The sequence below is a fragment of the Archocentrus centrarchus genome, chromosome 11 (genome assembly GCF_007364275.1).
Source record: "Archocentrus centrarchus isolate MPI-CPG fArcCen1 chromosome 11, fArcCen1, whole genome shotgun sequence".
Classification (NCBI taxonomy): domain Eukaryota; kingdom Metazoa; phylum Chordata; class Actinopteri; order Cichliformes; family Cichlidae; genus Archocentrus; species Archocentrus centrarchus.
In genome coordinates, this window is record NC_044356.1 from 33,451,864 (window position 1) to 33,476,868 (window position 25,005).

Below are 25,005 nucleotides of genomic sequence, written 5' to 3' on the forward strand. Positions count from 1 at the left end.
TCTGTGTGTGTTATGTGTGCCATCTGATGAGCTATCTTTTTATACATTTGATGTATGACTTTATTTATTACAAGTGATTTTATTTATTTGAGTGATTTTATTTATTGTGCGTTTCTACTGCACATATATGGACAGCTCTGCAATTTTGTTGCACTATTATACATGTATGACAGTGCAGTGACAATAAAGATTGATCTTATCTTAAATGCAGACTGCTGTATAAACACACAGCAAGTGAACAAGTTATGTGAAGAAGAAATGCTCAGAGCATCATAGAAAGCTTCTACCAGTCTGAGCCTATAGCAGCATAGCTAAGAGAGGGTTCAGGGTCACCTGATCCAGCTCTAACTATCAGCTTGATCATAAAGGAAAGTTTTAAGCCTAAACTTAAAAATAAAGAGGGTGTGTGTCTCCCCAATCCAAACTGGGGGCTGATTCCAAAGAAGAGGGGCCTGAAAGCTGAAGGCTCTGCCTCCCATTCTAACTTTACATGGTCTGCCACTTTGTGGCTGAGCTGCTGTGGTTCCTAAATGAGTCCACCCTGCAGCAACAATGTTTACAGCTGACATGGAATATCTAGGAGGGAAGAAATTTCACAAATTGACTGGTGTCTATAATGGCGTCCTACTACAGTACCACACTCAAACTCAGTGAGCTCTCCAGTGATCATTCTTTCCCAAATGTTCGTAAAGGCTGACTGCATGGCCAGATGCTTGATTTTATTCACCTTTGCCAAAGGGACTGAAAACATCTGAATTTAAAGGTATGGCCCAGTACTTTGTCTATAGCGTACTCTGAAGCCCGACAGATGATATTTCTCTCAGTGTAGGTGTTAAAATAATTGCGAATTACAGAATAATTAGGAATATTATGAACTTAAACAGCAGAGTTTATCTTTTTACACAGCTGCACCATCAATTCACCATGAAAGAACCAGCAGCAACTCACCTCTTTTGGGAATTCTCATGTCAGTGATCAGGCAAGTGGTTGACACACAGCATTGAGTATTTGAACTGTTCGTCTTTTATTTAGTTAACATAGTTTTCAGTCTTAAAAAGCTTTTAAGCGTAATGAAAAGCTCGAACGGAAGGGATCCTGATCTCTCCCAGCGCTGAAAGTGAAAGTCAGGCAGTGATTTGACTCCTGTTTGAGCTGCAGACTGTTTCGGATGCAGTGTTACAAATGTGGAGGCTAAATAATGTGTTGCACTATATTCGTCATCATTTGCGTAATATTATACCATAATATTTTTATTATATTACGTTGTGTTATAATTTATAATTTGTTCACTTAAAACGTAATGACTTTTTTAATTCATTGTGTTTTATTTTGAAATGAAAAGTCTTTAATTTTGAAGGGGTGTGCTTTTAATCTCTTTTTAATGCTTTAAAAGGTGCTCATATTTAATTTATTTGGTGGAATAATGTCTGTAACACCAGCTTTTTACCGATCCCTGAGCTCACTGACTGACTGATTGATTGATGACGCGTCTGTTCGTATATTTATCTGCAGCTCTATCTTTAGCTCCCCCCACCCCCTCGAGACCAGCTGATCTTTGTTGTAGCCTACGTCACGCAGTGCCCCCGCCCACTTCCCCATGAAGATTTATTTATTTTATCCTCCGTCTCCTCCGTCGTCGCGGCTCCATCTGTCATCGCCGAGAAGCACCGAAGAACCACAGCGGGACTCGGCGACCACAGTAGGCCGAGGAGGACGGCCGCAGCGCCGGGGGCAGAGGGCGGAGCCGCCGTTGAACCCGGAGGAGACGACATGACTGCGGAGTAGCGAACAGGAGGACGCCGCTTCGCCTGTTGGTGAGCCGGAGGAGGAGGAGGAGGAGGATGATGATGATGGTGAACGGTGGATGGTCTGATGGAGGTGAAACTGCAGGTGGAGCGGCTCTGCGCTCCTCTGTCCGCTCCTCGAGCCTTCGCCGCGGCCATAAAGCTGCGCGCCGAGCCGCTGAACGCACCTGGAGCAGAGCAAAATAATGTGAACACCCTGCAGCTCCGTGGCCTTCGTCATCATCATCATCATTTATGATTATTGATGACGGGCTCCGGTCGTGTGGCTTTGGCCTGACCGACGCGTCCTTCTCTTCCAGCGGCCCACAGGCAGCATGTCCGGGCCGGCCGGACCGGCACCGGTCGCGGGGCCTGGGCCGGAGCTGCCGGACCTGAGCCACCTGACGGAGGAGGAGCGGAGCATCATCCTGTCGGTGATGGAGAGGCAAAAGAAGGAGGAGGAGAAGGAACAGAGCATGCTCAAGTAAGATTATTGATTATGGAATCAGCTGGTGATCAGAGAAAATAAAAGCATGTAATCCAGTAACAGTGAGAATTTCAAAATAAAAGCATTCGCGCCAGCAGCAGGAAGGTTTAACGTGATAGAGACAGGAAGGTGACCTCTGACCTCCAGATCTTCATCAGTGAAAGGAGCAGACAGCAGGTCTGAAAGATGAATGTTTACATGCTGAACGTGCACATCTGCTCAGAAGTTTGGGGTTTGCTTAACTGACCAGAAACACTGAAATGAGAATTACTGCCTAACCCTTAAACACCTGAGCCTCAAAATGTCTGGCTGGACTTTTTTTTTTTTTGCTAAAGTGACCTATAAGAGGGCCTGAAAATGTCCTGTGAGTAAGTGCTTTTGCCCATTTTTCCAGAACAGATAATTTACTGCATGTTAATGGAATAATGAATTATTTAATCCACAGTTGTACAAAGGCCTGCCATGCATCAGGTTAGGTTGATTGATCGTTAGAAAAAAATACAACTGGCAACTGTTTCATTGATAAAAGATCAATCTATCTGATGTGTAGTACCAATGGTATTAATTATACATGTTATATAATAATAATATAACACGTATAATATAATATGTCACTACGCTTTCTATGGAGGAGCAGTAAACGGTCACCAGCAGCTTCTGACCCAGGTTGTTTTATCTGAGCACTCTGAGGAAGTGAAGTCACTCTCGGGCCTTTCTGGTGACCGCTGAGGTGTTTCAGAATGACATTAAACTTCTTTACACTATAATAAATGGGAACAGTGTGAAGGTGTTTTTAAACTGGCCTCTTGATTAAATGTATTTTGCAGCATTTCTAATTATTCTATTAGATCTATTAGAAGAAAACAATAAGAGCATTTCTTTCAAAAATAAGAGCATTTCTAATGAACCCAGAGTGTGTCTCCTGATTCAGGATTATAACATTTTTCTCTGAGAGCTGATGTATATACAATAAATGTTTCTACATTTGTTCCAAAGGGTCACCAGATAAATGTGAGGAGCCATCTGATAATAGATGGAAGAAGAGAAAATTTATTTTTATTCAGATTTTTGTGTCATGCTAAAATGTTCAGAAACCATTGATGGAATCCTTCATGGCATGTTTTTAATGTGAAATCTTAAAAATGAACTGCAGCTCTCTGAATGTGGCTCATCCTGTCTGAGGAGGTCTTGATGAGACAGTACGGTACAGGTCCTCATGAGGTCCAGAGAGAACCCGGTCCCTGTGAGGACAGAACGAGGATCTTTCTCAGCTATGTTCAGAAGATGCTTTTGAATGACGCTCAGTTTGAATGTGCAGGGTGCAGATGGAACTGTTTTTCAGTGCTTCCTGTGTAGCACTTGTGCGCCAGTAGGATAAGTAAAATCTGGCAGGATGTTACCCAGAATGCCTCCTGGTTGTCCTGGTTGATGTTGGTGATTTTACAGACTGGCTGGTTCCTTTATGAGTTTTACTGGAACTGCAGACTAAATCCAGTTATCCCATTAGTGGGGGTGTTGCTGGGTGGATGAGGGGGGTCGTGGTTTAATGGGGATCAGAGCGTCTGGTGATTTCGGGCTGTTTGAGGACTGCAGCTACTGTCTGTGTCTGAGCTGCTGTTACCACCTGTGGTCTCCAGATGTCACTGCAGAGTCTTTGAGGTCAGAGGGTGTCAAGCAGCCTCTGAAACCCTTATATTTAAAATGTATGGAACACGTGACCCCTTTCATCAGTGACATAAAACTGAGTCTTTCTATTCTCACTGTGTTGTTTGTTTGTTTTCTGTTTTAGAGGCCCTCCACTGCCTGAGCCCGCACTGTTTCACTGCAGTTTCTTCTTGCAACATGTGTTTTGAAACAGCGCTAATGGCTTTGAGAACAGTTTTCGGTGGTATGGCGTGTGTATTGTCACACGTGTGAGCCGATCAGCAGCGACTTCTATATAAACATTGCCATGTTAAAGTGACAGCACACACTGTGGACCAGCTGCCAATGGTGCAAGCCTTCAGCAGCGTGACGGGCGTCAGACGTGGAAACGTTTTCACGTTTTTATCACTGATGTGTGAACAGACCGTAAATCGCAAACCTGAGACCTCCCCAACTTTCAGCCTGTCAACTCAATGGAAGTAACGTTTATGGAACAAAAACACCTGGTGTGGCATCACTGTGGGGGTGTGGCCAGGCATGCATCGCGACTGTTGACCACGTGACATGTGTGTGCTTTTAGTTTGAATTGTTTCCTGCCTGTCTTGTTTTTTTTTTTTGTTGTGCCTTTTTGCCATTTATATTTGATTTTCAAATAAGAGCTGCTGAAGTCACAGGAAGATGAATGAAATCAGTTAAAAGAATCAATTGTTTGTTTACTCAGTTTATTTACCTTTGTGGTCAAACAAACAAACGGGGCCCTGCGAGTTCCTCATACCCAGAGTATCTTTCTGTTAGGTAGAATTTCTGACCCTAACACTGGCAATCAGGATAAACGGTCACACGGAGCTGGTTCTCAGCTCATTAAGTTAACCCGGGGTTTCCCCTGCATGCCCACACGACAAGGGCGGTGTTGGCAGCATCTGATCAGTCTAAAAGGGGTGTTTCACCGGTCATATGACTTTTCCTCCACAAGCTTACTGTCCCAGAGCGTGAAAAAGGAGACATGGAAATCGCTTCAATTTGTCACAGATCACAGTGAAAATGATGTGATTGATTGAACAGGTGTATTTAGTGTGTGCCGTGTTTACAACACTGTCAAAGAGACTCAGCAACAAGAACATTTTTACATTTTCTGCATCACCAAATGAATCCAAACAAATTAATACATCCCTGTGACAATGCAATGCACAGATTGTGCTTCATTCAGGGATTTTAGTAAATTAATACAGCTGCACATACAGGTGCTGGTCATAAAATTAGAATATCATGAAAAAGTTGATTTATTTGTAATTCCATTCAAAAAGGGAAACTTGTATATTATATTCATTCATTACACACAGACTGATATATTTCAAATGTCTGTTTCTTTTAATTTTGATGATCATAACTGACAACTAATGAAAACCCCAAATTCAGTATCTCAGAAAATTAGAATATTGTGAAAAGGTTCAATATTGAAGACACCTGGTGCCACACTCTAATCAGCTAATTAACTCCAAACACCTGCAAAGGCCTTTAAATGCTCTCTCAGTCTAGTTCTGTAGGCTACACAATCTTGGGGAAGACTGCTGACTTGACAGTTGTCCAAAAGGTGACCTTTAACACTTTGCCTAAGGAGGGCAACACACAAAAGGTCATTGCTAAAGAGGCTGGCTGTTCACAGAGCTCTGTGTCCAAGCACATTAACAGAGAGGCGAAGGGAAGGAAAAGATGTGGCAGAAAAAAGTGTACAAGCAATAGTGATAACCACACCTTGGAGAGGACTGTGAAACAAAACCCATTCAAAAATGTGGGGGAGATTCCCAAAGAGTGGACTGCAGCTGGAGTCAGTGCTTCAAGAACCACCAGCACAGACGTATGCAGACATGGTTTCAGCTGTCACAGTCCTCGTGTCGAGCCGCTCTTGGACAAGAGACGGCGTCAGAAGCGTCTCGCCTGGGCTAAAAGGACTGGACTGCTGCTGAGTGCTCCAAAGTTATGTTCTCTGATCAAAGTCAATGTTGCATTTCCTTTGGAAATCAAGGTCCCAGAGTCTGGAGGAAGAGAGGAGAGGCACAGAGTCCACGCTGGCTGAGGTCCAGTGTGAAGTTTCCACAGTCAGTGATGGTTTGGGGTGCCATGTCATCTGCTGGTGTTGGTCCACTGTGTTTTCTGAGGTCCAAGGTCAACGCAGCCATCAAGTTTTAGAGCACTTCATGCTTCCTGCTGCTGACCAACTTTATGGAGATGCAGGTTTCATTTTTAAACAGGACTTGGCACCTGCACACAGTGCCAAAGCTACCAGTACCTGCTTTAAGGACCATGGTATCCCTGTTCTTAATTGGCAAACTCGCCTGACCTTTAACCCCATAGAAAATCTATGAGGTATTGTGAAGAGGAAGATGTGATACGCCAGACCCAACAATTCAGAAGAGCTGAAGGCCACTATCAGAGCAACCTGGGCTCTCATAACACCTGAGCATGTTTCATGGTCATACTTTTCACTTGGCCAACATTTCTAACAATCCTTTTTTGTATTGGTCTAAAGTAATATTCTAATTTTCTGAGATACTGAATTTGGGGTTTTCATTAGCTGTCAGTTATAATCATCAAAATTAAAAGGAACAAACATTTGAAATATATCAGTCTGTGTGTAATGAATGAATATAATATACAAGTTTCACTTTTTGAATGGAATTACTGAAATAAATCAACTTTTTCATGATATTCTAATTTTATGACCAGCACCTGTATAAAACGTAGTCCCTCAACAGAGACTCTTCATCGTGCTTAAAACATGATGTGAATAAAAGAATCAGTGAAAATGTGGCACTTCCAGCTGAATTTAAATGAAAACTCTGATATAACCTGCTCCCCACAGTTTTAGTTTTTAGTCTCTCAGCTGCAGACTTGGGGCTTCTTTAAGGGTTTGAGAGCAAAGATTAAGAATAAAAACTGAATTCAAACATAGACTTAGTCTACATACAAATTTGATATGAGTTCAGCAAGTACAGTGTAGATGTCCTTTTTTAGGATCACATATTAGGACACTACAGCAAACTTCAGACCCTCGTACTCTCCCTTCAGAGGTCCACGGGATCTTCCAGGAATGGATGATCTCTCATCTAACCAGCTCTGGCACACATTAGGATCACAGGTAACTCACAGCATGAGTTACCATGGCGATTTGCCCCATTGAGAAGTGAATCATTTTTGTGGTACTGAAACCCAGTTAACCCTGAAGGTACCTGGATGCACCAAAATCCTGCTTCAGTATAGGCCTCAGCTACAGCTGTGTGTTCGCCTTCATCGGCGTGCTGCGGATCAGTGGTGGCGTTCGGACCCTCTCGGTGGTGACAGAGGAGAAATGAATTAAACGTGCTTCAGCAGCTCAATGTCTCTTTGTGTTTCTGATAATTCAAAGCTTTAGTTTCAGTTTGTTTCTGTTCTGACTTTGTTTTTATTTTATTTCATCGACATCTTCATCATCACCATCTTCATCGCCATCATCATCATCATCATTCTCATCGCCATGTTTGTGTCGGCAGGGAGCAGGAGGAACTGAAACCTCCCTCGTCCTTGTAAGTACCTCATCCCCCAGAGTGCACCTCCCTTGGCCATGCCTCTTTTTTCTCAATAAGCTACTTCTTGTTTCCCACACTGCCCCACCCCCCCCCACTGATGTGCTTCCTGTCAGCTGACTGTCTGTGTTACCTGGACAGGTGGAATCCGTTCTCAGGGTTCAGTCAGTTGGTCAATAACGTTGCCACCAACGTGTCCGAAGTTCTGCAGGTTAAAAGTCCGACAGACAACGAGCTGCAGACGTGAGTAAACCCATAGGCTTACCTGAGCACAGGTGTGTGTCTTACCTGAGCTTCAATTCAGGTAGACACCTGATGCAGTGTTTTTTCATCGTGTCGCAGTCTGACACTGAAGGTCAGATTCCAGTCGTACACATCTGTCTCCGCCTCTTTAATGAACCGAAGAAGAACTGGCTCACTGGTCGTTCAGACTTCAGTACAGGTGGACAAATGTCATCCTCTGATGTCTCCTTTCTCTGCCCTCCCTCCTCCTCACAGGAAGTTGCATCAGCAGTTTGAGATGTATAAAGACCAGGTGAAGAAGCTGGGTGAGGAGCCTCTGGCGGCTCAGACAGCGAGGGCAGAGTCTCCAACCTGCGGTATCTGTCGCAAAACCAAGTTCGCCGACGGCTGTGGCCGAGCATGCTGCTACTGTCAGAGCCTCTTCTGCGCCCGCTGCGGGGGGCGTGTCCCCTTGAGAGCCAATAAGGTCGGTCTGTGAGTGCGTGGATTTCTACATTTTTATTTTGGACATTTTCTTCACACTGCTTAATGTCCAAGATCAATTTCAGTTTAATGGTTTGGTTAGTGACACAGTTTAATAACTCTGAAATGAAACAATTAAAGGTCAGACTTTGAGCTTTCATTTGACTGTTGATATATAACTGTAGATAAAATGTCTGTAATTCATAAATGGTTAATGAAATGTTTTTGTTCAGTTAAACCTGAAAGTCTGAACTGTTTCATTTCCAATCTGTTGCTATGTTATACGTGGACAAAATGAAGAAAGCTGAACAGTGGCCAAACATTTCTGGACATTGGAGTTTTCTTCTTAGATTTAATAAACATGATGTCAGGTTTGCAAAAATGAGACACTGACAGTGGGAAGTTCTACAAGTGGTATACTTTACAAGGCACAAACTACACAGACGCAGCAAATTAATTTCAGTAACACAATCTACAAACAGCTGCACAAATGAGCCGGTCAAAAAAAAAAGTGTGAAAACCACCAACAAAAATAATAGAGTGTAAATACAGGTTTTAAATGCATGCTTCTCTCCAAAAACAGTCATTCTTGTCGATGGCAGATGGAGAATTACTATGTTCTGAGTTATGAGGGTGTACTTTTCTGTTAGCAACTGATGGAGGCTGTGAGGGGTCCTGTAAACCTGAAATCTGTAGAACAGCTGAGTGGTAGGATGTGCAGATCATCTGTGTGTTAATGGAGGTATTTACTAAAGTCAACTCTGAGTCAGTTACTGTTATCAGACTGGCGGGTGTTCTCCCTGACTCCTCCCTTCCTGCTGCACCTGAACCAGCTGACTGGCACGCTGTGTCATTCCCTCATTCATAAAGTTGCTGTCAAAGATCAGAGTGGAGCAGAACTTCAGAAATGCAGCTCAGTTCAGGTGCATGAAGAACAGAGAATTATTTAGATTCTCTAAATCCAGATTAAGAGCTATGTTAATACTAGCTTTGATATTAGACTTCTCAGTGCGCTGCTAGAATGAAGACATTGTTCTCACAATTCTGAATATAATCTTTGAATACTGGCTTTGAGCTTAGAATTCTCAATGTGTTGGTAGAATTCTTCCTTTGTTGTGACAATTCTTAGAAGCTTAGAATTCTCAATGTGTTGGTAGAATTCTTCCTTTTTTCTGACAATTCTTAGAATTCTTAGAAGCTTAGAATTCTCAATGTGTTGGTAGAATTCTTCCTTTGTTGTAACAATTCTTAGAAGCTTAGAATTCTCAATGTGTTGGTAGAATTCTTCCTTTGTTCTGAGAATTCTTAGAAGCTTAGAATTCTCAATGTGTTGGTAGAATTCTTCCTTTGTTGTGACAATTCTTAATTTGATCTTTCTTTAATACTAGCTTTGATATTAGAATTCTCAGTGCGCTGCTAGAATTAAGACATTGTTCTCACAATTCTGAATATAATCTTTGAATACTGGCTTTGAGCTTAGAATTCTCAATGTGTTGGTAGAATTCTTCCTTTGTTGTGACAATTCTTAGAATTCTTAGAAGCTTAGAATTCTCAATGTGTTGGTAGAATTCTTCCTTTGTTGTGACAATTCTTAGAATTCTTAGACGCTTAGAATTCTCAATGTGTTGGTAGAATTCTTCCTTTTTTCTGACAATTCTTAGAATTCTTAGAAGCTTAGAATTCTCAATGTGTTGGTAGAATTCTTCCTTTGTTGTGAATTCTTAGAATTCTTAGACGCTTAGAATTCTCAATGTGTTGGTAGAATTCTTAATTTGATCTTTCTTTAATACTAGCTTTGATATTAGAATTCTCAGTGCGCTGCTAGAATTAAGACATTGTTCTCATAATTCTGAATATGATCTTTGAATACTGGCTTTGAGCTTAGAATTCTCAATGTGTTGGTAGAATTCTTCCTTTGTTGTGACAATTCTTAGAATTCTTAGAAGCTTATAATTCTTAATGTGTTGGTAGAATTCTTCCTTTGTTGTGACAATTCTTAGAATTCTTAGAATTCTTAGAAGCTTAGAATTCTTAATGTGTTGGTAGAATTCTTCCTTTGTTGTGACAATTCTTAGAATTCTTAGAAGCTTAGAATTCTCAATGTGTTGGTAGAATTCTTCCTCTGTTGTGACAATTCTTAGAATTCTTAGAAGCTTAGAATTCTCAATGTGTTGGTAGAATTCTTCCTTTGTTGTGACAATTCTTAGAATTCTTAGAAGCTTAGAATTCTTCATGTGTTGGTAGAATTCTTCCTTTGTTGTGACAATTATTAGAATTCTTAGAATTCTTAGAAGCTTAGAATTCTTAATGTGTTGGTAGAATTCTTCCTTTGTTGTGACAATTCTTAGAATTCTTAGAAGCTTAGAATTCTCAATGTGTTGGTAGAATTCTTCCTTTGTTGTGACAATTCTTAGAATTCTTAGAAGCTTAGAATTCTCAATGTGTTGGTAGAATTCTTACTTTGTTGTGACAATTCTTAGAATTCTTAGAATTCTTAGAAGCTTAGAATTCTCAATGTGTTGGTAGAATTCTTCCTTTGTTGTGAATTCTTAGAATTCTTAGACGCTTAGAATTCTCAATGTGTTGGTAGAATTCTTAATTTGATCTTTCTTTAATACTAGCTTTGATATTAGAATTCTCAGTGCGCTGCTAGAATTAAGACATTGTTCTCATAATTCTGAATATGATCTTTGAATACTGGCTTTGAGCTTAGAATTCTCAATGTGTTGGTAGAATTCTTCCTTTGTTGTGACAATTCTTAGAATTCTTAGAAGCTTATAATTCTTAATGTGTTGGTAGAATTCTTCCTTTGTTGTGACAATTCTTAGAATTCTTAGAATTCTTAGAAGCTTAGAATTCTTAATGTGTTGGTAGAATTCTTCCTTTGTTGTGACAATTCTTATAATTCTTAGAAGCTTAGAATTCTCAATGTGTTGGTAGAATTCTTCCTCTGTTGTGACAATTCTTAGAATTCTTAGAAGCTTAGAATTCTCAATGTGTTGGTAGAATTCTTCCTTTGTTGTGACAATTCTTAGAATTCTTAGAAGCTTAGAATTCTTCATGTGTTGGTAGAATTCTTCCTTTGTTGTGACAATTCTTAGAATTCTTAGAATTCTTAGAAGCTTAGAATTCTTAATGTGTTGGTAGAATTATTCCTTTGTTGTGACAATTCTTAGAATTCTTAGAAGCTTAGAATTCTCAATGTGTTGGTAGAATTCTTCCTTTGTTGTGACAATTCTTAGAATTCTTAGAAGCTTAGAATTCTCAATGTGTTGGTAGAATTCTTACTTTGTTGTGACAATTCTTAGAATTCTTAGAATTCTTAGAAGCTTAGAATTCTTAATGTGTTGGTAGAATTCTTCCTTTGTTCTGACAATTCTTAATTTGATCTTTCTTTAATACTAGCTTTGATATTAGAATTCTCAGTGCGCTGCTAGAATTAAGACATTGTTCTCACAATTCTGAATATAGTCTTTGAATACTGGCTTTGAGCTTAGAATTCTCAGTGTGTTGGTAGAATTCTTCCTTTGTTGTGACAATTCTTAGAATTCTTAGAAGCTTAGAATTCTCAATGTGTTGGTAGAATTCTTCCTTTGTTGTGACAATTCTTAGAATTCTTAGAAGCTTAGAATTCTCAATGTGTTGGTAGAATTCTTCCTTTGTTGTGACAATTCTTAGAATTCTTAGAAGCTTAGAATTCTTAATGTGTTGGTAGAATTCTTCCTTTGTTGTGACAATTCTTAGAATTCTTAGAAGCTTAGAATTCTTAATGTGTTGGTAGAATTCTTCCTTTGTTGTGACAATTCTTAGAATTCTTAGAAGCTTAGAATTCTCAATGTGTTGGTAGAATTCTTCCTTTGTTGTGACAATTCTTAGAATTCTTAGAAGCTTAGAATTCTTAATGTGTTGGTAGAATTCTTCCTTTGTTGTGACAATTCTTAGAATTCTTAGAAGCTTAGAATTCTTAATGTGTTGGTAGAATTCTTCCTTTGTTGTGACAATTCTTAGAATTCTTAGAAGCTTAGAATTCTCAATGTGTTGGTAGAATTCTTCCTTTGTTGTGACAATTCTTAATTTGATCTTTCTTTAATACTAGCTTTGATATTAGAATTCTCAGTGCGCTGCTAGAATTAAGACATTGTTCTCACAATTCTGAATATAATCTTTGAATACTGGCTTTGAGCTTAGAATTCTCAATGTGTTGGTAGAATTCTTCCTTTGTTGTGACAATTCTTAGAATTCTTAGAAGCTTAGAATTCTCAATGTGTTGGTAGAATTCTTCCTTTGTTGTGACAATTCTTAGAATTCTTAGACGCTTAGAATTCTCAATGTGTTGGTAGAATTCTTCCTTTTTTCTGACAATTCTTAGAATTCTTAGAAGCTTAGAATTCTCAATGTGTTGGTAGAATTCTTCCTTTGTTCTGACAATTCTTAGAATTCTTAGAAGCTTAGAATTCTCAATGTGTTGGTAGAATTCTTAATTTGATCTTTCTTTAATACTAGCTTTGATATTAGAATTCTCAGTGCGCTGCTAGAATTAAGACATTGTTCTCATAATTCTGAATATGATCTTTGAATACTGGCTTTGAGCTTAGAATTCTCAATGTGTTGGTAGAATTCTTCCTTTGTTGTGACAATTCTTAGAATTCTTAGAAGCTTAGAATTCTCAATGTGTTGGTAGAATTCTTCCTTTGTTGTGACAATTCTTAGAATTCTTAGAAGCTTAGAATTCTTAATGTGTTGGTAGAATTCTTCCTTTGTTGTGACAATTCTTAGAATTCTTAGAAGCTTAGAATTCTAAATGTGTTGGTAGAATTCTTCCTTTGTTGTGACAATTCTTAGAATTCTTAGAATCTTAGAATTCTCAATGTGTTGGTAGAATTATTCCTTTGTTGTGACAATTCTTAGAATTCTTAGAAGCTTAGAATTCTCAATGTGTTGGTAGAATTATTCCTCTGTTGTGACAATTCTTAGAATTCTTAGAAGCTTAGAATTCTTAATGTGTTGGTAGAATTCTTCCTTTGTTGTGACAATTCTTAGAATTCTTAGAATTCTTAGAAGCTTAGAATTCTTAATGTGTTGGTAGAATTCTTCCTTTGTTGTGACAATTCTTAGAATTCTTAGAAGCTTAGAATTCTCAATGTGTTGGTAGAATTCTTCCTTTGTTGTGACAATTCTTAGAATTCTTAGAATTCTTAGAAGCTTAGAATTCTTAATGTGTTGGTAGAATTCTTCCTTTGTTGTGACAATTCTTAGAATTCTTAGAATTCTTAGAAGCTTAGAATTCTTAATGTGTTGGTAGAATTCTTCCTTTGTTGTGACAATTCTTAGAATTCTTAGAATTCTTAGAAGCTTAGAATTCTTAATGTGTTGGTAGAATTCTTCCTTTGTTGTGACAATTCTTAGAATTCTTAGAAGCTTAGAATTCTCAATGTGTTGGTAGAATTCTTCCTTTGTTGTGACAATTCTTAGAATTCTTAGAAGCTTAGAATTCTTCATGTGTTGGTAGAATTCTTCCTTTGTTGTGACAATTCTTAGAATTCTTAGAATTCTTAGAAGCTTAGAATTCTCAATGTGTTGGTAGAATTCTTCCTTTGTTGTGACAATTCTTAGAATTCTTAGAAGCTTAGAATTCTCAATGTGTTGGTAGAATTCTTCCTTTGTTGTGACAATTATTAGAATTCTTAGAAGCTTAGAATTCTCAATGTGTTGGTAGAATTCTTACTTTGTTGTGACAATTCTTAGAATTCTTAGAATTCTTAGAAGCTTAGAATTCTTAATGTGTTGGTAGAATTCTTCCTTTGTTCTGACAATTCTTAATTTGATCTTTCTTTAATACTAGCTTTGATATTAGAATTCTCAGTGCGCTGCTAGAATTAAGACATTGTTCTCACAATTCTGAATATGATCTTTGAATACTGGCTTTGAGCTTAGAATTCTCAGTGTGTTGGTAGAATTCTTCCTTTGTTGTGACAATTCTTAGAATTCTTAGAAGCTTATAATTCTCAATGTGTTGGTAGAATTCTTCATGTGTTTTGACAATTATTAGAATTCTTAGAAGCTTAGAATTCTTAATGTGTTGGTAGAATTCTTCCTTTGTTGTGACAATTCTTAGAATTCTTAGAAGCTTAGAATTCTTAATGTGTTGGTAGAATTCTTCCTTTGTTGTGACAATTCTTAGAATTCTTAGAAGCTTAGAATTCTTAATGTGTTGGTAGAATTCTTCCTTTGTTGTGACAATTCTTAGAATTCTTAGAAGCTTAGAATTCTCAATGTGTTGGTAGAATTCTTCCTTTGTTGTGACAATTCTTAGAATTCTTAGAAGCTTAGAATTCTTAATGTGTTGGTAGAATTCTTCCTTTGTTGTGACAATTCTTAGAATTCTTAGAAGCTTAGAATTCTTAATGTGTTGGTAGAATTCTTCCTTTGTTGTGACAATTCTTAGAATTCTTAGAATTCTTAGAAGCTTAGAATTCTCAATGTGTTGGTAGAATTCTTCCTTTGTTGTGACAATTCTTAATTTGATCTTTCTTTAATACTAGCTTTGATATTAGAATTCTCAGTGCGCTGCTAGAATTAAGACATTGTTCTCACAATTCTGAATATAATCTTTGAATACTGGCTTTGAGCTTAGAATTCTCAATGTGTTGGTAGAATTCTTCCTTTGTTGTGACAATTCTTAGAATTCTTAGAAGCTTAGAATTCTTAATGTGTTGGTAGAATTCTTCCTTTGTTGTGACAATTCTTAGAATTCTTAGACGCTTAGAATTCTCAATGTGTTGGTAGAATTCTTCCTTTTTTCTGACAATTCTTAGAATTCTTAGAAGCTTAGAATTCTCAATGTGTTGGTAGAATTCTTCCTTTGTTGTGACAATTCTTAGAATTCTTAGAAGCTTAGAATTCTCAATGTGTTGGTAGAATTCTTCCTTTTTTCTGACAATTCTTAGAATTCTTAGAAGCTTAGAATTCTCAATGTGTTGGTAGAATTCTTCCTTTGTTGTGACAATTCTTAGAATTCTTAGACGCTTAGAATTCTCAATGTGTTGGTAGAATTCTTAATTTGATCTTTCTTTAATACTAGCTTTGATATTAGAATTCTCAGTGCGCTGCTAGAATTAAGACATTGTTCTCATAATTCTGAATATGATCTTTGAATACTGGCTTTGAGCTTAGAATTCTCAATGTGTTGGTAGAATTCTTCCTTTGTTGTGACAATTCTTAGAATTCTTAGAAGCTTAGAATTCTCAATGTGTTGGTAGAATTCTTCCTTTGTTGTGACAATTCTTAGAATTCTTAGAAGCTTAGAATTCTTAATGTGTTGGTAGAATTCTTCCTTTGTTGTGACAATTCTTAGAATTCTTAGAAGCTTAGAATTCTTAATGTGTTTGTAGAATTCTTCCTCTGTTGTGACAATTCTTAGAATTCTTAGAAGCTTAGAATTCTCAATGTGTTGGTAGAATTATTCCTCTGTTGTGACAATTCTTAGAATTCTTAGAAGCTTAGAATTCTCAATGTGTTGGTAGAATTATTCCTCTGTTGTGACAATTCTTAGAATTCTTAGAAGCTTATAATTCTTAATGTGTTGGTAGAATTCTTCCTTTGTTGTGACAATTCTTAGAATTCTTAGAATTCTTAGAAGCTTAGAATTCTTAATGTGTTGGTAGAATTCTTCCTTTGTTGTGACAATTCTTAGAATTCTTAGAAGCTTAGAATTCTCAATGTGTTGGTAGAATTCTTCCTTTGTTGTGACAATTCTTAGAATTCTTAGAATTCTTAGAAGCTTAGAATTCTTAATGTGTTGGTAGAATTCTTCCTTTGTTGTGACAATTCTTAGAATTCTTAGAATTCTTAGAAGCTTAGAATTCTTAATGTGTTGGTAGAATTCTTCCTTTGTTGTGACAATTCTTAGAATTCTTAGAATTCTTAGAAGCTTAGAATTCTTAATGTGTTGGTAGAATTCTTCCTTTGTTGTGACAATTCTTAGAATTCTTAGAAGCTTAGAATTCTCAATGTGTTGGTAGAATTATTCCTTTGTTGTGACAATTCTTAGAATTCTTAGAAGCTTAGAATTCTTCATGTGTTGGTAGAATTCTTCCTTTGTTGTGACAATTCTTAGAATTCTTAGAATTCTTAGAAGCTTAGAATTCTCAATGTGTTGGTAGAATTCTTCCTTTGTTGTGACAATTCTTAGAATTCTTAGAAGCTTAGAATTCTCAATGTGTTGGTAGAATTCTTCCTTTGTTGTGACAATTCTTAGAATTCTTAGAAGCTTAGAATTCTCAATGTGTTGGTAGAATTCTTACTTTGTTGTGACAATTCTTAGAATTCTTAGAATTCTTAGAATCTTAGAATTCTTAATGTGTTGGTAGAATTCTTCCTTTGTTCTGACAATTCTTAATTTGATCTTTCTTTAATACTAGCTTTGATATTAGAATTCTCAGTGCGCTGCTAGAATTAAGACATTGTTCTCACAATTCTGAATATAGTCTTTGAATACTGGCTTTGAGCTTAGAATTCTCAGTGTGTTGGTAGAATTCTTCCTTTGTTGTGACAATTCTTAGAATTCTTAGAAGCTTAGAATTCTCAATGTGTTGGTAGAATTCTTCCTTTGTTGTGACAATTCTTAGAATTCTTAGAAGCTTAGAATTCTTAATGTGTTGGTAGAATTCTTCCTTTGTTGTGACAATTCTTAGAATTCTTAGAAGATTAGAATTCTTAATGTGTTGGTAGAATTCTTCCTTTGTTGTGACAATTCTTAGAATTCTTAGAAGCTTAGAATTCTTAATGTGTTGGTAGAATTCTTCCTTTGTTGTGACAATTCTTAGAATTCTTAGAAGCTTAGAATTCTCAATGTGTTGGTAGAATTCTTCCTTTGTTGTGACAATTCTTAGAATTCTTAGAAGCTTAGAATTCTTAATGTGTTGGTAGAATTCTTCCTTTGTTGTGACAATTCTTAGAATTCTTAGAAGCTTAGAATTCTTAATGTGTTGGTAGAATTCTTCCTTTGTTGTGACAATTCTTAGAATTCTTAGAATTCTTAGAAGCTTAGAATTCTCAATGTGTTGGTAGAATTCTTCCTTTGTTGTGACAATTCTTAATTTGATCTTTCTTTAATACTAGCTTTGATATTAGAATTCTCAGTGCGCTGCTAGAATTAAGACATTGTTCTCACAATTCTGAATATAATCTTTGAATACTGGCTTTGAGCTTAGAATTCTCAATGTGTTGGTAGAATTCTTCCTTTGTTGTGACAATTCTTAGAATTCTTAGAAGCTTAGAATTCTCAATGTGTTGGTAGAATTCTTCCTTTGTTGTGACAATTCTTAGAATTCTTAGACGCTTAGAATTCTCAATGTGTTGGTAGAATTCTTAATTTGATCTTTCTTTAATACTAGCTTTGATATTAGAATTCTCAGTGCGCTGCTAGAATTAAGACATTGTTCTCATAATTCTGAATATGATCTTTGAATACTGGCTTTGAGCTTAGAATTCTCAATGTGTTGGTAGAATTCTTCCTTTGTTGTGACAATTCTTAGAATTCTTAGAAGCTTAGAATTCTCAATGTGTTGGTAGAATTCTTCCTTTGTTGTGACAATTCTTAGAATTCTTAGAAGCTTAGATTTCTTAATGTGTTGGTAGAATTCTTCCTTTGTTGTGACAATTCTTAGAATTCTTAGAAGCTTAGAATTCTTAATGTGTTGGTAGAATTCTTCCTTTGTTGTGACAATTCTTAGAATTCTTAGAAGCTTAGAATTCTCAATGTGTTGGTAGAATTATTCCTCTGTTGTGACAATTCTTAGAATTCTTAGAAGCTTAGAATTCTCAATGTGTTGGTAGAATTATTCCTGTGTTGTGACAATTCTTAGAATTCTTAGAAGCTTAGAATTCTAAATGTGTTGGTAGAATTCTTCCTTTGTTGTGACAATTCTTAGAATTCTTAGAATTCTTAGAAGCTTAGAATTCTTAATGTGTTGGTAGAATTCTTCCTTTGTTGTGACAATTCTTAGAATTCTTAGAAGCTTAGAATTCTCAATGTGTTGGTAGAATTCTTCCTTTGTTGTGAAAATTCTTAGAATTCTTAGAATTCTTAGAAGCTTAGAATTCTTAATGTGTTGGTAGAATTCTTCCTTTGTTGTGACAATTCTTAGAATTCTTAGAATTATTAGAAGCTTAGAATTCTTAATGTGTTGGTAGAATTCTTCCTTTGTTGTGACAATTCTTAGAATTCTTAGAAGCTTAGAATTCTCAATGTGTTGGTAGAATTCTTCCTTTGTTGTGACAATTCTTAGAATTCTTAGAAGCTTAGAATTCTCAATGTGTTGGTAGAATTCTTACTTTGTTGTGACAATTCTTAGAATTCTTAGAATTCTTAGAAGCTTAGAATTCTTAATGTGTTGGTAGAATTCTTCCTTTGTTCTGACAATTCTTAATTTGATCTTTCTTTAATACTAGCTTTGATATTAGAATTCTCAGTGCGCTGCTAGAATTAAGACATTGTTCTCACAATTCTGAATATAATCTTTGAATACTGGCTTTGAGCTTAGAATTCTCAGTGTGTTGGTAGAATTCTTCCTTTGTTGTGAGAATTCTTAGAATTCTTAGAAGCTTAGAATTCTCAATGTGTTGGTAGAATTCTTCCTTTGTTGTGACAATTCTTAGAATTCTTAGAAGCTTAGAATTCTTAATGTGTTGGTAGAATTCTTCCTTTGTTGTGACAATTCTCAGAATTCTTAGAAGCTTAGAATTCTTAATGTGTTGGTAGAATTCTTCCTTTGTTGTGACAATTCTTAGAATTCTTAGAATTCTTAGAAGCTTAGAATTCTTAATGTGTTGGTAGAATTTTTTCTTTGTTGTGACAATTCTTAGAATTCTTAGAAGCTTAGAATTCTCAATGTGTTGGTAGAATTCTTCCTCTGTTGTGACAATTCTTAGAATTCTTAGAAGCTTAGAATTCTCAATGTGTTGGTAGAATTCTTCCTTTGTTGTGACAATTCTAAGAATTCTTAGAAGCTTAGAATTCTCAATGTGTTGGTAGAATTCTTCCTTTGTTGTGACAATTCTTATAATTCTTAGAAGCTTAGAATTCTTAATGTGTTGGTAGAATTCTTTCTTTGTTGTGACAATTCTTAGAATTCTTAGAAGCTTAGAATTCTTAATGTGTTGGTAGAATTCTTCCTTTGTTGTGACAATTCTTAGAATTCTTAGAAGCTTAGAATTCTCAATGTGTTGGTAGAATTCTTCCTTTGTTGTGACAATTCTTAGAATTCTTAGAAGCTTATAATTCTTAATGTGTTGGTAGAATTCTTCCTTTGTTGTGACAATTCTTAGAATTCTTAGAATTCTTAGAAGCTTAGAATTCTCAATGTGTTGGTAGAATTCTTCCTTTGTTGTGACAATTCTTAATTTGATCTTTCTTTAATACTAGCTTTGATATTAGAATTCTCAGCGCACTGCTAGAATTAAGACATTGTTCTCACAATTCTGAATATGATCTTTGAATACTGGCTTTGAGCTTAGAATTCTCAGTGTGTTGGTAGAATTCTTCCTTTGTTGTGACAATTCTTAGAATTCTTAGACGCTTAGAATTCTCAATGTGTTGGTAGAATTCTTCCTTTGTTGTGACAATTCTTAATTTGATCTTTCTTTAATACTAGCTTTGATATTAGAATTCTCAGTGCGCTGCTAGAATTAAGACATTGTTCTCATAATTCTGAATATGATCTTTGAATACTGGCTTTGAGCTTAGAATTCTCAATGTGTTGGTAGAATTCTTCCTTTGTTGTGACAATTCTTAGAATTCTTAGAAGCTTAGAATTCTCAATGTGTTGGTAGAATTCTTCCTTTGTTGTGACAATTCTTAGAATTCTTAGAAGCTTAGAATTCTCAATGTGTTGGTAGAATTCTTCCTTTGTTGTGACAATTCTTAGAATTCTTAGAAGCTTAGAATTCTTAATGTGTTGGTAGAATTCTTCCTTTGTTGTGACAATTCTTAGAATTCTTAGAAGCTTAGAATTCTTAATGTGTTGGTAGAATTCTTCCTTTGTTGTGACAATTCTTAGAATTCTTAGAATTCTTAGAAGCTTAGAATTCTCAATGTGTTGGTAGAATTCTTCCTTTGTTGTGACAATTCTTAATTTGATCTTTCTTTAATACTAGCTTTGATATTAGAATTCTCAGCGCACTGCTAGAATTAAGACATTGTTCTCACAATTCTGAATATGATCTTTGAATACTGGCTTTGAGCTTAGAATTCTCAGTGTGTTGGTAGAATTCTTCCTTTGTTGTGACAATTCTTAGAATTCTTAGACGCTTAGAATTCTCAATGTCTTGGTAGAATTCTTCCTTTTTTCTGACAATTCTTAGAATTCTTAGAAGCTTAGAATTCTCAATGTGTTGGTAGAATTCTTCCTTTGTTGTGACAATTCTTAGAATTCTTAGACGCTTAGAATTCTCAATGTGTTGGTAGAATTCTTCCTTTGTTGTGACAATTCTTAATTTGATCTTTCTTTAATACTAGCTTTGATATTAGAATTCTCAGTGCGCTGCTAGAATTAAGACATTGTTCTCATAATTCTGAATATGATCTTTGAATACTGGCTTTGAGCTTAGAATTCTCAATGTGTTGGTAGAATTCTTCCTTTGTTGTGACAATTCTTAGAATTCTTAGAAGCTTAGAATTCTTAATGTGTTGGTAGAATTCTTCCTTTGTTGTGACAATTCTTAGAATTCTTAGAAGCTTAGAATTCTCAATGTGTTGGTAGAATTATTCCTCTGTTGTGACAATTCTTAGAATTCTTAGAAGCTTAGAATTCTCAATGTGTTGGTAGAATTATTCCTCTGTTGTGACAATTCTTAGAATTCTTAGAAGCTTAGAATTCTTAATGTGTTGGTAGAATTCTTCCTTTGTTGTGACAATTCTTAGAATTCTTAGAATTCTTAGAAGCTTAGAATTCTTAATGTGTTGGTAGAATTCTTCATTTGTTGTGACAATTCTTAGAATTCTTAGAAGCTTAGAATTCTCAATGTGTTGGTAGAATTCTTCCTTTGTTGTGACAATTCTTAGAATTCTTAGAAGCTTAGAATTCTTAATGTGTTGGTAGAATTCTTCCTTTGTTGTGACAATTCTTAGAATTCTTAGAAGCTTAGAATTCTCAATGTGTTGGTAGAATTCTTCCTTTGTTGTGACAATTCTTAGAATTCTTAGAAGCTTAGAATTCTCAATGTGTTGGTAGAATTCTTCCTTTGTTGTGACAATTCTTAGAATTCTTAGAAGCTTAGAATTCTCAATGTGTTGGTAGAATTCTTCCTTTGTTGTGACAATTCTTAGAATTCTTAGAAGCTTAGAATTCTTAATGTGTTGGTAGAATTCTTCCTTTGTTGTGACAATTCTTAGAATTCTTAGAATTCTTAGAAGCTTAGAATTCTCAATGTGTTGGTAGAATTATTCCTTTGTTGTGACAATTCTTAATTTGATCTTTCTTTAATACTAGCTTTGATATTAGAATTCTCAGCGCACTGCTAGAATTAAGACATTGTTCTCACAATTCTGAATATGATCTTTGAATACTGGCTTTGAGCTTAGAATTCTCAGTGTGCATGGGAAGCATGGGAAGGAAGCAGTGCACTGTCTGCAAGAGAAGCACTCCTTGGAAGTGTCAACAGTGCAGTGTAGGCCTCTGCTTACAGCTTCAGAGGAACTGTTTTTTGGAGTTACACCAGGGGCCAAAAACGCCTGGGCATCATTAGAAAAAGAGAGCTCTAAAAAATTAACTATAGGGCCAGATTGTACATACTTGCTGTTTTTCAGTGTTTCATATTTCAGAGTTCAAATTTAATATTCAAATTTTTTTATCTGTGCACATTCTTAGTGTTTTATTCAATTAAAAACCTATGAAATTTCAATTTTGTTTTTTTATTTTTCTGTTTTTAATCCCTTCTTACACACTTATAGCATGCACTAAAGAAAAACAACTACCAGATCTTGAAAGAAGTAGTAGTTCTGAAAAAAAGGACACAAGCACAGACTCCCAGCAGATGTTATGACACTTTTACAGCTAAAACAACAAAATAACTCCAAGCGGCCTTTAAACATTATAAGGATATAAAAGGGTTAACTGATCAAAGTGCATTCAAGGTTCTGTATAATTCGGGTAGTAAGGTATGTTGTCGTTTTGCAGCTTTAAGGATTATCATGAATCCTTTTTACTTTGGGTCAGCTGGGATAAGTGATGGATGAAGGAGTTTTATTTCAGTCATAAAATCCTGAACAAGAAAGGAGTTAGACTGGATGATTAAACAGCAGGTAAATATAATAAAATAAGATGTATTTAATTTTATAGGCTATGGAACAGATTTTTTTTAAGTGGGGCAAATTATTGTGAAGCTGCAAGCACAGGGTGATCTGTTAACAGTGTATAATTTATATGCAAAGACCCAGTCAGTTCACTTCTGTATTTAGTAACCAGCATTCTGCCAAGAGCAGCGCAAATTAGCAGCTCCAAAACCAGCAGACCTGAGGAAGGAGCTGAGGGAGAGAGTGGAAGGACTACGAACCAAAATCATTAAGCTCAAGTTTCATGCATGTGTTTCCCTCTGAAAACAGCGAAGCAGTGCAGCTCAATAAGAGGAGGCTGAAGGAGAATCAATATGTTTTTGATTTAAGGGATAACTCTTCTGATAGTAATCGCTGGGGACTGTGCAAAGGGTTCTGAGAATTAAACAGAGCAGGGTTTATCCGGAGGAGCGCTGCATTCTTACAAACTGAAATCTGTGTGAAACAACTGACATTATTTACGGTCTGATCACGAGCCGTCCCTGTGTTAATGAGGGAACTGTGACTGCCATGTGCATTATTGCATCCATCTGTGATTTTTTTTGTTTTTTTTTTGTCAGCAATTCACGTATTTTTCACATTCAGACATTAATCTAATGGACACAGTTACTTTTACCTTTTTTCATTTTGGTTCATTACAGATTTAAAAGAGAAAAGGTCACTCACTGCTGAGAAAAAGAAAACTTAGTTCAGTCAGTTTCTGCTCTGTTTCAATAAGATGCCAGTATTACTGAGGAGCAGGGCCTTGGCTCTCAAAACTCAATGTGAGGACTGAGTGAAAAGTTTTAGAGTCAAAGTGTAAGCGCTGTGCCTACAGCTTTGAGACATCCACCCAAAGTGATAATTAGTGACTCATTCTCCTGCTCTCATTCAAAATAAATAAACATTCCTACTAGCAACTATCACAACATCATGCGTAAGATGTGCTTCTTTAGTGCAATTTGCAGTAAACTGTGTGCCACAAACTTTGCGAATCAGGTTTCTGTGATTCATTGAAAAGGGAATACCCCATCCTTTCAGTCTCAAAGCTGACAGTCCAGGAAATCCAGCAGCTTTTTCACATCAAAAGAAGAGGTGTGAAGCTTTATGTCTGTGGTTGTTATGTTAGGACACCAGGGGGCGCCACATGATCTGTGAAACATCCCAACAATCTCATCTGAAGGGAAACCAGCCTATCAGGCAACAGCAGTCTCTTACATGTGTTTGTAATAAACAAACTGTGTGTGTGTGTGTGTGTGTGTGTGTGTGTGTGTGTGTGTGTGTGTGTGTGTGTGTGTGTGTGTGTGTGCGTTCCAGGTGATGTGGGTGTGTAACGTGTGCAGGAAGCAGCAGGAGTTTCTCACTCGGCTGGGGGACTTTTGTCCTGAAACGCTGTCCATCAACCACAGCTCTCACGGGGCTCCTCACCCGCCAAGACAAGGGCCACTGGGTGCCACAGGACCCCTGAGCAACGGTGCCACAGAGTGGTGAGTATTATTAGGGTCCAAGGACTAAAAGTGAAAAGGCCCTATTGTATCAACTCCATTTATTATTATTCAGGCAAAGGAATTGCCTTTGTGAAGTACTAACCATGCTCAAAAACATGAAATTTTTCATATGCATCAGATCTGATGAAGATTTACTTATTTTATTGGTTCGGGCATTCCAAAATGGCATTATAACACCACCTATAAATTGTAAAAGATGAGCCCCACCACTGTGTTCCACTTAAATATATGAAATTTACAAATATGTAAGTTGTCAGGACACATAAAAAATCCACTTGGAGCGATGCCCTACACCCAACAGGAAGTCAGCCATTTTGATTTTAAAGAGATTTTGGCAGCATTTTTTGCCATTTACCACAAACAGTTCTTCCAGATTTTATCACCTCAACATGATCTTTGGTGAGTTGAATCTAAAGACTTTGGTGGTGCTAAATTGTGAAGCTTTTCAGTTTTCATCAAAGGGCATGTTTGTGTCAGAACGCCAGATTTCCATCATTCGCCACAGGACATGACACTGTATATCTGAAGCATAGATGGTCAAAGCTGTCCCAAACTTCACATGCTTGATGAGAGTCTATGTATAGAGACATCTATATGTTAATATAAGATCACACTCATAGCGCTATCTAGTGGCAACAGGAAATCAGCAGTATGTTGATAATCATGATCCCATGAGCGTGAAATTTCCAGTGGTGGGTCCACATATTCTATACAGCAGCATGACATGTAATTAGTGGGCATTCACCATCGCCACATAGTGGGCATATGAGGCATTCAGTAGCTAAATGGCACACCTGAGCAGCCTCCCAGGCTCAAACATCCACGTGACTGTGTGACACTTCTCACCTTGAGCACGCACAAACCATAGCCCGTCTCGACCGCGGCACACCTCAAAGTGCACCAAGGTACAAAGGCCCTCTCATTGCTGCTTGCAGCTTTAATTTATATTATTTATCTTCAGTAAACAAAAACACAGTTCAATCAGCTGCTTCCCAGATCATTTAAC

General features: G+C 36.7%; 1 protein-coding gene across 1 annotated transcript in view; it reads left to right on the forward strand.

Annotated features, from left to right (window-relative positions):
• Positions 1-1,633: 1,633 nt before the first annotated feature.
• LOC115788754 (regulating synaptic membrane exocytosis protein 2-like) overlaps positions 1,634-25,005 on the forward strand; it is a 66,800-nt gene continuing 43,428 nt past the window's right edge. Inside the window, exons 1-6 of the mRNA XM_030741916.1 lie at positions 1,634-1,814; positions 2,105-2,268; positions 7,443-7,475; positions 7,617-7,718; positions 7,974-8,184; positions 23,809-23,978. Of these exons, the coding sequence (XP_030597776.1) occupies positions 2,120-2,268; positions 7,443-7,475; positions 7,617-7,718; positions 7,974-8,184; positions 23,809-23,978 (665 nt within the window). The 5' untranslated portion in view covers positions 1,634-1,814; positions 2,105-2,119. The remainder of the gene's footprint in view (positions 1,815-2,104; positions 2,269-7,442; positions 7,476-7,616; positions 7,719-7,973; positions 8,185-23,808; positions 23,979-25,005) is intronic.